At 39.4% G+C, this 14,096-nt stretch overlaps 2 protein-coding genes across 2 annotated transcripts in view; one reads left to right on the top strand and one right to left on the bottom strand.

Annotated features, from left to right (window-relative positions):
- The window catches only part of ZBTB41 (zinc finger and BTB domain containing 41), a 38,213-nt gene extending 30,784 nt beyond the window's left edge, over positions 1-7,429 (bottom strand). Inside the window, exons 1-2 of the mRNA XM_061185281.1 lie at positions 7,357-7,429; positions 5,490-6,729 (exon numbers count right to left, since the gene is read on the bottom strand). Of these exons, the coding sequence (XP_061041264.1) occupies positions 5,490-6,612 (1,123 nt within the window). The 5' untranslated portion in view covers positions 6,613-6,729; positions 7,357-7,429. The remainder of the gene's footprint in view (positions 1-5,489; positions 6,730-7,356) is intronic.
- A 331-nt stretch (positions 7,430-7,760) lies between these two features.
- Positions 7,761-14,096, top strand: part of CRB1 (crumbs cell polarity complex component 1) — a 282,452-nt gene continuing 276,116 nt past the window's right edge. Inside the window, exon 1 of the mRNA XM_061185280.1 lies at positions 7,761-8,267. Within this exon, the coding sequence (XP_061041263.1) occupies positions 8,183-8,267 (85 nt within the window). The 5' untranslated portion in view covers positions 7,761-8,182. The remainder of the gene's footprint in view (positions 8,268-14,096) is intronic.

Genomic DNA, 14,096 nt, shown 5'->3' with positions numbered 1-14,096 from the left:
GGTTCTCAAAAACAAGAGCTGAGCTACATTATGGCTTAGATCAGTGTTTCACAAACTAAAAATCATTAGTGTCAATAAAATCAATTCTGTGGGTTATGACTAGCACTGGGGGGAAAAAAGGAACAGAGTAGAAAATATCAGAGTGCATTCACACTAGATTCATGCAATTATTTTGCTTCAGTGTATGTATGAGCACATATATATATACATACATATGTATATAGCATAATAATATATGTATTTCTGACCTTGAACCATCCCCCCCAAAAAAGTTGGAAAAGCACTGATTTTTATTATTTTTTCCAGGGTAACCAGACCAATACTGCTATAACATAATTTCTTTGGGGAAATGTTTTCTGAGTTGATTTTAATCTTTCTCTATTATAATATGGCTTGCTTGTATTGGATTCCTTAATATTTGTTACACATCTACTGGATATGAGAAAAGGTAGAGAATCCAAACATCATCAATATGTACTAATAACCCACAATTCTAATTTGGCAAAGATAGGGGTCATTTTATGGAACTAAAAAAAAGGTTTTCCTTGATTGTGAAAGTTTTCACATTTTTCATAAACTTGCTTTTTAAATTATGGAAATGAATCAAGAGTACACAGTATGATTTTAAGTGACTAAGTTACAAGTGATTTTTGGAACAGGACCATTCTTACCTGGGGATTGACTGTGCCTGCTTAGCACAGACTCTCAGGACTGAAGGCTAACTTATCAACCCCCTACCGCTCAAGTCTCCTGATTTTTTACACCCAAGTGAACAGGAAGAGCAACTTAATAAAAATTGTAAATTATAAGAAAAATCTTCACCAAAACTTTTATTTTCTATGAAAATGCCTTTGCTGGAAAGATCAATTAGTAGAATTTTCCGTTTATTGGTAGTCAAGAAATTCTTGCTTGCAAATAAAAAGTTATATGTAGTTGAATAATAAAGCCATCAAGTGGCAGTTAAATTAAAAATCAAAACCACTTTTGATTGTTAAACTTCCATTTGCTTACAGACCAGTAGACTTAACAGGATTTAACCAAAAAACAAAAAGAAACAAATAAAATCATTTAAAAATAAATTCAGCAAAGTCCAAAGAGACCAATGAAAATACATAAATTTGAATAATTCATTATAACATTTAGAATCTCTAAAGTAAAAAAACATTTTTGTTATGTTATTATTTCAAATTTAATGCACAGAGGCATTGCAGGACCTGTTATCTGCATGGATTTGAATTTCTGACCAACAGAAGAGACACAACTTCTGAGGGAACGCTGAACCCCAAAGGCAGATAAATGTCCAAAGAAATCCCATGCTTAAATCAATTGGTAGGGATGTGCGGGGGTTCTCCTCGGCATAAACACAATCAACACATATATCTGTTTCTTTTCTTATGGGGTGGGGGGAATTCAATAATAATGTATAAATCAAATGTTCACTTCAAAGTTATCAAATAGTTTCCATCAAAAAAAAACCCTCAGTATTCTTTCACAGAACACTAAACTGTGCCCCACCATTCTTAATCACTAACAGAAAACAAATAATATTAAGAAATTTCATCCACAGCATTTTTCTGACTGAATCCCAGTACGAATTGTGTCCCAAATCAGGACACACAAAATAAAGATATTTTCACATAACAAAACTTGACCTTGTGCTTCATTCCATATGGGTCATGCAAAATTATCATCAGATTTCATATGGAGGTTTTACAAAGAGAAACATCACCAAATTAGCTCATTATATCTCATATGCCAAATCTTAAATTAACCTTGAATTTATTCATTTGGCATACCCTAAAGAATATTTAACTAAAATATTTAACATTAAAGTAGAGAACTGTGCCACTGTCATTACACTTTTCTATTCAGAACCAAGCAGAATCTGTCAGGATGGTCTACACAGTCACATTTTTAAAAAAAGTTTTTAAACATTTTCTACCTCTAGAAAAGATTAAATTTAATCTAAGGAAGGATTTTAGTTCCCAGTAGGGACGACAAAAAAGATAAATTATCCAAATTTTTTCTCTCACCCCCATCTGTCATCTTCTTCCCATTTTTGCCTTTTCACCAGCTAGGTTTTCGGTACAAGGGGGAAAGGTCAAAGGACTCTTATTTGCATGAGAATAGTCTGAGAGGAGGACAGCTGGGAGCCTAAGGAAAAAATACAACTGGATCAGGAATCTCACTCTGAGCAACTACTAAGCACGTCAAAAAAGATAAAAGATCCAAAGTGCTGGAATCAAATTACTAAACTACATACTGTGGAGCTAATGGTTCCAGCAGAAGGTCTCAGAGCTTATTAATTCTCTCTCCTAAACCCACTCTGAGACAGCAAGTTAAACGCTTCTTACAAGTCCAAAGTCAGAGTCAACCTTTCACCTTAGTTCAATTAAACAAGAGCTTACTGAAAACTTATTATCGAAATGACCTGGGGTATCACGAAGGATACTAACCAAAACTAACATACAAAACCTTCAAGCTCATAATCTAATGATATAGGGAAATAACAATCACAATTCTAGGTGGAATCCTATGAAAGGATTAAAATCCTATGAAAGAAATGTGGGTGATAGGAGGATTACTGGAAAGTAGCCCTTGAACTGTTTTAAGAATAAAGAGGACTTCTGAGAGGGATGATAAAGGAGGACATTTAAGAAACACAGGTCTTCTCCATCTGCATATTCTTTTCACTCTACCCATCACCAGTCCACTGAAGTCTATATTCAGGGCACCTCTGATCTACTCCCGTCCCACATCCCATTCCCAATGCTGCTCATCTTCCTAGTCCAAGCCTGCAACACCTCCAACTTCCTTCTCATCACTGAAGCCAGAGTATCTTTCTAAAACTCCTATGGCCGTCATTTCCTTTGTCAAAGTTTTCTCAGCTTTCTATCACTTACTGGATGAAAACTCCTCTATACTGCATACAAACCATTCAAAACTTGACCTCTGCTTACTTGCCAATCCTCACCTGTCATTTTCTTTATGCCTCCTTGCCCACCCCGAAATCACCCTGCCCTTAGCAATTTCCAGAACACAGCTACCTCCATGTCTGCAGTTGTGGTCCTTCTGCCTTGTAAGTTCCTCCCTATTCTTTAGGTCTGAGCTCAAATGCTACCTGCTCTGTGAAATCTTTCCTGATTCCTATAAGCTTCTGTATTTGTCCTGATAAGATGATCTTATTGTAATATAATTGTATTTGTGCACGTACTCATTAACCTCTAAGATTCTTGAGGACAGAGAATATACCATTTCATATTTGTTTAGTGTTTGGCATAGCAGAGACACACAAAAACTGCATTAATGATGAATAAGAGAAGCTAGCATTCCCTACACACCTAAATTTCACACGATATTTTAAGTGATTCACAAGGACTATCCCATTTAATCCTCATAGTAACCCCCATGAGAAGGTACCATTAGCATCAGCCCACTCTATCTGTGAGGAAACAAAAGCACAAACACAGGTTAAGCAACTCACATAAGACCTGGATTCAAAAATGCAGGCAGTCTGACATCACCACAGCTCATACTTTGTAACCAATATGATAAAATCACAATCTCAATCTCTTGCTTGCTCTCTCTCTTTCTCTGTACTGGGGAAAAGTCAGCAAGCCCCAATGAAGCTAAGCAAGAGAGGGTCTCAATAAGAGGGGTATAATGTAAAATACATTCAGGAAGGAGGCTGGAAATAAGCTGACAATGTGCCCTATTGATTCCCACAATTATCTGATTATCTGAACTGAATTTGGTCAAAAAAGCTGCAAAACACCTTCCTCTTAGTACATGAGGACCTTGACCTTGAGCACTCTTTCCCCAAATAGTGTGCACAGAACTCTACTTTCCTGGGAGTTTCCAAGGAGAACCCCAAAAGTGTCTAGTGGTAAAATTATTTGAGGAAATGCCAGGTTAAGTAAAATGAACAGGTTTCTTTACTAAAGAATTTGAGAGCATTAAGTATAGTTATTCCCGTCTTACCTGAACACAGAACCCCTTGCTGATAACGCATCTCACAGGCCTAGTTAGTGTTTGATAGGACAGTTTGAGGCCTACAATGCCATTTGCAAACTGACCCCTGCCCACACACCTCAAGTCAAATTAGGTCAAATTAAGGTGTAATACAGGAAGCACGTGCTAAGAATACAAAGTCTAAAAAAGAGAATCAACTGGAAAGATGAAATGTTGTCAGGTATCTCAATCCAAAAATGTTGTTCTCTTCTCTATAACCCTCACAGCATCTGTTCACAGCTCTTCAAGAGCATTTACCAACCTGAGTTTAACACGCTACTTGTATCCGCACACTCTTCCAACTGACCTACTCAAAAAAAGTTGTTTTATTCATTTGTATAGAAACTTAAACACAGTAAAAATAGCAATAAATAATTATTAAATTGGATTATCAAAAGCATTCTGATTTAGAAAAAAATATTCAAAGGCATAATAAAAAGCAAAGAAGAGGTTACCACTGCTATGCCATAGTTTATACTATCGAATATTTTGAGAGCAAATAATTACCAATGCCTATGTAAACGCAAATGTAACTAATTTCCACCTATGCCAATAACAAGTAACTCAACACTCCAAGACACACTGGGATATATTAAACGCATAAGTAATTTTACAAGGTCAAATTACACTTATCTCTTCTTTTTATCATTCTATGCAGTCGAATATATTTCCCAATTTCATAACTTTGATTTATATATAAATAGCTGAACTGCTGCAATTTAAAAGTTCACATTGAAAGTCCATATAAGACACCTCTAGAAATTATTTTACTAGCAAGTATTAGATCTCTTGAAAGTAAATATTCACTGATAAATTTTTAATTTAAGGTTAGAGACATTTCCTACATACGCTTTTTTAATAAAGAAAAAGTTGATTTATTCATTATTATAATAACCCAAGAATACTATTAAGATACTTCCTTAAGTCTCTGTCTACAGAATGAAATTACATTTAGCACAGTTTTATTCCTAACTATGTATTAGACTAATCTGAAACATCCCAATTCTAAACAGTACTGGATACTGGAAAAGTGACTATATTTATGACTCACATATTACCATGCTCAAGGGGAAATAGTATACAAATTATTAAATTATATCTAATATAACCTAATTCAATTTTCTATAATGACTCAAAAATATCAGTTACCTATGAAATTAAATTAGCATATAAATCAAAGGTCTACATTCGTAATTATTGATACTCTGGAATTTTTCACACTAAATACAGGAACTAATGATCTGTCACCTACTGCCAGGACATGAGGAAGAGAAAATAAAGGGTAATATAAATACTTAATTCCTGAATCACAACAAACCTATAATAACAGGATAAAATATGTATCAAAAATCAAATATCCTCCCTACTTAAGTCTTCTTTTTAAAAGTTGCTTTCAAAGTTTAGTTTCTAACTATCACCTTTAAAATATCCATGAAAAGTAAGTTATTAGAGACAGGAAACAAGCTGTCTTTTCTTACCTATGCGGTCAAATGTCTTATCGCATTTGGGACACTGCAATATTTTTTTGTTACTGTTCTGAATGACTACAGGGGTTAATCCCTCATGAATGCTTCCGACAGAATCACCAGCCTCAGGCTCCTCTTCTGCATCATTGGGATCCTTTTCACTGTGCTCTTCAATGTCAGAGTATTCATCTGACATTTCCTCCTCTAGCTCATCCTCTTCAGCATTACATTCACTGCCGGGATCCTCAGAATCATTTCTATCTGACTTTTCCTTATCAAAACTGTCTTGATTCAAATTGTCTGACCCATCACCACTTTCTTGTTCATCATCACTGGTGTCATCAAACTTAACAGGGCACTTCCGATTCCGTTTTGATCTCCTTGTGGAAAAACTTCTCTCCAGCATTTTTAACCCATGCTTTTTCCCTAATAAAAGGGATCTATGGGTTTTCGCCAAATGATTCTCTAAAGACTTCTTATAACAAAAATGTCTACTACAGAATTTACACTGATGATTACTCGATAGTCTTCCAGTTAACTCACTTAGTGTTTCTTCTGGTGATGATTTTTCAGTTAGCTCAGACTGAAAAGTGGCAACGTTTTCGTTATTTAGCAGCTTAACTGCATCTATAATATCCAGGAATTTTGCAGCCTCTAAAACAAGAGGGATTTCATATTTGTACACAAAAAATTCTGATGTGTAAAGAAATTCAAGCAAATGCTGAAAAACGGAGTGCGTTACGTGATCCAGGGTGACAACATCCGTGCTTGGATTTTTGCTCAAACACGCATGAAAATAACTACTGCCAACAGCAACGACGACTTTGTGCGCACTAAATTCTTTTCCCTCTACTATGATAAGTAAGTCACAGAAAGACGGCTGCTTCTGCCTATCATCATTTAAATACTTCAGCAAGTTCTTATTGTACTGCAAAGAACTCAGAAGTTTTCTCTGATCCGGAGAGGGAGGAAGTTCCTGATAACAGCGAAGAGCTTCAGGAGCTGGTCTTTCTGTGGAACGAGTGTAGGTTACTTGCTCACACTCCACTCCAACATTTCCTTCCGAAGAATCTTTATGGTAGCCTAGATGGATCTTCTCGTCAAGATGTGAAGTAACCTTTCTCCTTTTCTTCATTGCAGTACAACGGTATCAGAACAAGAAACTTCATAAGTGTCTTGAGGGATTTATAAAGGAAAACTAGATTGTCTTGGATAACAGCTTCTGGAGGGGCGTGCCCGAGGGTTGCATGGTCTGCGAAAAGAGTAAGAACCATGAAAAATAACTGCATGGCCAAGCGATCCCAAATCATTCGCGGCATTGTCAACAAATCCTTCCTAAACGAGAACTAAATTATGATAAAGTCACCGCTTCCACTCATTCGTGGCTGAGATTTTAGGGCGGAGAACAAGGAGGGCCGGGTTAGAAAACACAGCCAACAAAAGAATAATTTTAAGGGAGGCAGAGCACACCTTGCAGGCCCGATTCCCGAACCGGGCAGGGGAAAGGGGGGCAGAAAGGGAGGCTCCGCGGAGCCCGCCGTGGGTGCAGGTCGAGGCGGCCACCTTCGCGGTGCAGAGGCGCCGGGACAGTGACAACCAGGCCGTCGCGGCCGCGGAACCTACGTCCCCCATTAATACGCTTCCCAGGGGCGGCTAGGCGCACCTCCTCGGGGCCGGCGAGCGTCCAAATGCCGGAGGCGCCCGGCGGGACGGCCCCGGGAGGCGCGGAGAGGAGAGCGGGTCACCCGGCGGACGGCCGCCGGAGCACAGCCTCCTCAGGCCCCGCCGGGTGGAGACCGCGCAGCCGAGGGCGCCCCCGCTGCCCGCCAACCCGCTCCCCGCGCGGGCTCCCCGCGCGGACGCCCCGCGCGTCCATTACCGGGAACCCAGGGCTCCCCGTTGGCTCCCGGCCGCTGAGCTCCACTCCGGGCGCGCTCGCTCCGGCGCCGACCCACTTCCGGGTTCAGCCCCCGGCCCCGCCCGCCCTTCCCCTCTTGACGCCCTGCCGCCGCCGCCGCAGCCACCGAGCACGTCAACCGCGCGCGCAGCCTCGCGGCCGCCAGACACCCCAGCGCGCGACCCTGCGCCGGCACTGCGCATGTGCGCGCACCCTCCCTGCGCATGCTCCGTGAGGCCCCCCGCCACCCCTCCGACGACCCCAGCGACTTCAGTAGTCCGTTAGTCCGGGTTTTCGTGGCGGTCCGGTGGCCGCTGTGACTGAGCCAGTCGGGGTCTCGCGGGCAGGCAGGCGGGGACCCCGGCAGAGGGGAAGATGAGGCGGAGTTTCGTAGGGGTGGGCGGAGGCACCACGCCGCGAGCGGACCGCGTCCTCACGGCTTGTGGCCGGTTGTGGCAGCCTCTCAGCGGCGGGCGAAGCCGTCTCCACAAACGCTGCCCTGCGTCTGAAGAACCCAGCTGGACGCAGCTAACGCAGTTGCTTCTAGAATCAATTTTTAACTTATTGTCCACAGAAAACACTGAAAAATGTACATACAAGTATACAGCTGGCAGGACAGGAAAGAAAGCCGAAACAAAAAGAAAAGGTCCACAAGGATAACTTTTGGAGCCAAGATTGTCCGTTTCTAACGCAGTCGCAGGTGTTGCTGGTATTGCTGCTCTGAGGACCACATGTTTAGTGGCGAGGTCCTAGTCCTGTGGTTTTACAGACACGAGGAAAAATAAGGCAGAGGCTGAAGCCAAATAGGATGGGTGACCAGATTGGTGAACCCATGTCCGAGTCCCCTGTGGATGGAAGAGTTACAGAAAAGTTATCGCTGACGCTTGTTAACGGTAAGGCAAACTTTATTCAGGGCGTCTACTACAGTGGGGTTTTGTACTAGGGCAGAGAGATTGGGCTCAATTCCAGACAAGAGAAGGTGGGAATTTGTAGCCCAGGAGCCGGCTGGGCGTGGCTGGCATGTCCGTGAACGGAAAACGGCCAAGAGAAAACATGAGGGGAAAGGGGGGCGGAGTGGGGGCCGGATTCTGGCTAAACTGACCTGACAGGGTTCTTGCGGGAGGCAGGTGGGATGATCAGACAGGGCTCGAGGAGGAGGAGGAACCAGATGTCAGATATTGAGGGTGGGAGATTCTGGCTAAACTGACTTAGCAGGATCCTTGCTAAAATTGAGGAATGCAAGGACAAATAACAGAAGTTCAAAAGTCAGAGCCTAATTGAGAAGGGAGTTTAGGAGCACCTGGTTGAAGTTTGGTCAAGGAGAGAATCTTTGTTAGACCTAATCCAATCAGTTGAACGTCTTAGAGCAAAGGCTAAGCTTTACCGAGGAAGCTATTCGCCTCGAGACGTCAGCATAGAAACTCTGTCTGGGTTTCCAGCCTGATTCCCTGAAGTATTTGGACTCAAGACTGGAACAGCAACTCTTACCTGAGTTTCCAGCCTGCGGGCCTGCCCTGTGGATTTTAGACTTATCAGCCCTCAGAATCAATCATGCAAGCCAGTTCCTTAGAATATCTGTCTGTCTATCCTCTATCTATCCATCCTGTTGGTTCTCTTTCTCTGGAGAACCCTCGCTAATACACCAGCAATGAACAGTAAGAAAATAAAATTGAAAAAATAATGCCTTTATGTTTTCCTCGATCGTATAGCACCAACATCCATGTCCCTAAGGTGTCACAAGTCTTTGTCAGAGGAAGTAGCAGTGGGGCGGGGGGCCGAAAAGGAAAGCGCAGAGGCAGAAAGCCAAGACAGAAAGGAAATCTACACTCTTCAGAATCTCTTTCCTGTGTCTTCCTTTTGCTGATCTGTCATGGTCTTAATTCAGCATCCTTTAGCAGGCTGTTTCACAAATTTCCTTCTGAAAATGAAAATGTTTTTCTTCATTTATTTGTTGAATATCCATTAAACAACCACTCTGTACCATGCATGTAACATTTTAAATGAACTTAGTCATAAAAGATGTTACTTGATGGCATCAGAGGTATAAAATACCTGGGAATGAACCTAATGAATTATGTTCAAGACCTCTATACACAATTCTCTACAACAGGGCTGACAAACTTTTCTGTAAAGGACCAGATATGAAATATTTTAGGTTTGTGAGCTGCGGGTAGTATCTTTTCCATTTTATTCTTCATTTTTATGACAACCCTTTAAAATGTAAAAATTATTCTTATCTCACGGACCATACAAAAAACAAGCCATGAGCTGAATTTGGCCTGCGGGCCATTGTTTTCTGAGAACTCCCCCTAAAACCCAACTCAGAGAAATTAAAGAAGACATTGAAGAAATATGTCATATTCATAGATTGGAAGAATCAATATTGTAAAGATGTCAGTTGTCCTCAAATTGATCTGTAGATTTGAAGACATCAATGTATTGGACTTAATCAGTATTAAAAACTTTTGTTTTTCAAAACCAATTAAGAAAATCAAAAGGCAAGCCAAAGATTAGGAGAAGGTATTTGAGAAACATATGCCCCCGAAATAAAACGGACTCTTGCAACTAATGAGAAGGAAAAAAAATATGTAAAATGAGCAAAATATTTGAACAGACACTTCATGAAAGAAGATAAGTACATGAAAGATCTTATTTTTAAATTGCATCTTAAAGGAGATGCTAATTTAAACCACACTGAGATACATCCATAAGCATAACTAAACTTATAAAGACTGACAGTATCAAGTGTTGATAAAGATGCAGATCAACTGGAAATCTCATTCACTTCTTATTGGAATACAAGCACTTTAGAAAATAGTTGAGCAATTTCAGAAAATTACACATACAAGCTAGCCATTCCATCTTTTTTTTTTGATAAATTATTTATTTTTGGCTGTGTTGGGTCTTCGTTGCTGTGTGCGGCTTTCTCCAGTTGCGGCGAGCGGGGGCTACTCTTTGTTGTGGTGTGTGGGCTTCTCATTGCATTGGCTTGTTGCAGAGCACGGGCTCTAGGCACGTGGGCTTCAGTAGTTGTGGCATGCAGGCTCAGTAGCTGTGGCTCACGGGCTCTAGAGCGCAGGCTCAGTAGCTGTGGCGCTCAGGCTTAGTTGCTCCACGGCATGTGGGATATTCCCGGACCAGAGCTCGAACCCGTGTCCCCTGCATTGGCAGGCAGATTCTTAACCACTGCACAACCGGGGAAGCCCTAGCCAGTCCGTTTGGTTTCAAGAGAAACCAAAGCATTATATCCACACAGTCTTATATACAAAATTTTATAACAGCTTTACTTGTGATAGCCCAAAATTGGGATCAACCTAAATGTCCAACAATAGGTGAATGGATAAACAAATATATAGAATACTATTACTTAACAATAAGAAGGAACAAACTAATGCCAAAGACAACAACATAGATGAGTCTCAAAATAACTTGAATAAAAAACAAAATGAGTATATTCTACATGATTCCATTTATCAAATGTCTAGAAACTGCAGATATTTTTTAGACAGTTTGTTGCTTAGTCACAATGGGTGGCATCAGAGTTTGTGATAAATTAAAAAAGGGCACAAGAAAATTTTAATTATTTTGATTGTAGTGATGGTTTCACTAGTGTATACATATATCATAACTGATCAAATTATTTAAATGCATGCAAAGTATTGCATGACAGTCAATCTTTTTTTTTTTAAAGGAACTCCTTTATTTATTTATTTATTTATTTATTTATGGCTGTGTTGGGTCTTTGTTTCTGTGCGAGGGCTTTCTCTAGTTGCGGCAAGCGGGGGCCACTCTTCATCGCGGTGCGCGTGCCTCTCACTATCGCAGCCTCTCGTTGCGGAGCACAGGCTCCAGACGCGCAGGCTCAGTAGTTGTGGCTCACGGGCCCAGTTGCTCCGTGGCATGTGGGATCTTCCCAGACCAGGGCGCGAACCCGTGTACCCTGCATTGGCAGGCAGATTCTCAACCACTGCGCCACCAGGGAAGCCCCAATCTTAAAGTCATAAAAAAAAAGAATGTCACACAGACACTTGAACAGGGACATACAATGAAACAATAGAAAAATTGAAATTCCAGAGATTCAAATTCACAGGTTAATTTACTATATAAAAAGGTAAAATTTCAAGTCTGTGACATAAAGATAGAATATCCAATAAATGAAGATAGATAAAGAGGTGGGCATCAGAAATAAAAGTAAGTTGTATATAACCTTCTCAGTGAATCAAGATAAATCCCAAATGGATCAAAAATTTAAATGTAAAAGCTGAAACCATAAAAGAACTATAACAAAACACAAACTTCTAAATAACAGTAAAATGGTGAAGGTCTCTCTCACCACGAATCAGAATTCAGAAGCAATTAAGGAAAAAAATTGTTAAATCAACCATATAAACTTAAAATTTTTTTGCATGGAGGAATTCCATCCAGTATCAGCAATGGTGAATTAAGTAGCTGGAACCAATTCTCCTGCTGTGAACAGCTAGGACAAAATGTTTTTTAACAAAAGCTACTGTTTTGAATGCATGGCATAGCTACCAGGTTTATGTGTGAGGAATTGTGAGGGCCTGGTCTGCAAGAAAAAGAGGCTCAAAGAGGTGATCTGGCTTTGGGAGGCGGGGGCTTCTCCCTAAAGGCAGTTACTGACTGGAAGGAAGCAACTGAGAGGCTGATAAAATGGGTAGATCCTTGACAGACTCATGAGGCAGGGAGATGAACATTGCAATTTAAGGACCCCGAGAAAGGAAAGGCCCTAATAAACACCCCATGTTTTCAGCTGGGACTCTGAAAGGCCTAACCTATGAGTAAGAATGTACTAGAAATAGACCACCCATCACACCACTGAAGCCCTTAACATTTTTATTCCTTTGAGAAAGACAATCAGGAATTGCTTCTTCTCTTAGCCTCTCTGCCTGCCAGGAGCAAAACCAAATGCTGTCTTGATTAAGGTGACGTCATCCAGACTCTTAACTTGTTAATTTTTAATATACAGTATCCAGCATTGAATCAAACACACACACACACACACACACAGGATATTTCCAAAAAAGTAAAAGACAAACAGACAAAACAGATCCACAGGAGATCAAGAAAATGAAGTTATTGGACCAATACAACAATAAATAAACTATGAATAATATGTTCAAGGAATTGACAGAGAATATTGAAAATGGAAATCAAATAGAAATTCTAGAACAGGAGAATATGATAGGTGAAATTAAGAAGAATGGATGTGTTTAACCTAAGATTGGAAAGAGCTGAAGAGAAACTATTGAACTAAAAGATAAATCAGAAGAAATATCCAAAATAAAACACAAAGAAAGCAGGAATGGGAAATACAGAAAAGAGGAAAAAGAAATACGTAGAACACATAAAACACCAAACACAAATCTTAATAGAACCACAGCAGCAGGAGAGGAGAACGGCAATGAGGAAGAGGCAGTATTTTAAAAGATAGTAGCTGAGAATTTCCCATTGATGAGAGACATCAAGCCAGAGATTCAAGAAATACTAGGAACTCCAAGCAGGATAAGTTCAAAGAAAAGTAAAATTGGGCATGTCATAGTAAAACTGCTGAAAATTGGAGATAGGAAAAAAATTTTAAAAGCATGCATAGGGAAAAAAGAGTATTGGCATTAGAGGAGCAAAATTAGACCAAGAGCTGACTTCCCAATGGAAGCCTAAGAAGCCAAAAGACATCTTAATGATATCTTAATGACGCTCAAAAAAGATAACTGCTGAGCTAGAACAAATCCTTCAAATGAGAGCAAGATAAAAAGTATTGAAATAAGCCAATCTTGAGAGAATTCACTAACTGCAAACTCACAGTTCCAGAAATACCAAATGGAGACTTTTAGGCAAAGGGAAAAATCACAGATGGAAGCAATGTAGTGAAGGAAAGAATAAAGAATAACATGAGTAAATACAAATTGACTGTGAAAATAATAATAAAAATGACTGTGGGATTAACAAAATAATAACATAAAAGACAAGATATATTGAATTGAATTAAGAATTTCTAAGGTCCTGTGCTGTCCAGCATGTGTTAAAAGTTCTAATTTATATACAACTTTAATAACTCAAGGATGTTTGTTATAACCTCTGGAGTAATTACTAAAATCAAAATTAAACAAATGTTTAATAAATAGGCTAATAGAGGTGGGGAAATTGAACACTGAAAAAAGAATCAAGATGAAGAAAAGAAAGGAGAGAAAAAGAAAGAGCATTTGAAACAAATAGAAAAATATAGTAAGATGGTCGACTTAAAACCAAATGTAATAATTAATTACTTAACTGTAAATTGACCAAACTATTCCATTAAAAGGACAGTCATTGACAGACTGAATGAAAAAAAAGACAAAAACTTGCTACTACAGACTTGATTACTACAAAAACTTGATTATTACAGACAACAAAAAGTTAAAAGGACATATTTGGAAAATGATACACTATGCAGATACTAACCAAAGGTAGATTGATGTATGTATATTAATATCAGACAAAGTAGACTTTAACATAAATGAGTTATTTGAGATAGAAGGACATATCATCATAATTTGCAATCCATGCAGAAGATATAACAATTTCAAACATGTATGCCTGTACTAAATTATCTATATATTTTATAATATATACTTATAAATTTCTATCTATCCATATGTGTATACATACTATATACTATTTTATTTACTTATATAAAAAGATAAGTATACTATTGCATAATATTT

Source organism: Eubalaena glacialis, chromosome 3 (assembly GCF_028564815.1).
Source record: "Eubalaena glacialis isolate mEubGla1 chromosome 3, mEubGla1.1.hap2.+ XY, whole genome shotgun sequence".
NCBI classification, from domain to species: Eukaryota; Metazoa; Chordata; class Mammalia; order Artiodactyla; family Balaenidae; genus Eubalaena; species Eubalaena glacialis.
This window is presented reverse-complemented; position numbering and strand designations above follow the sequence as displayed.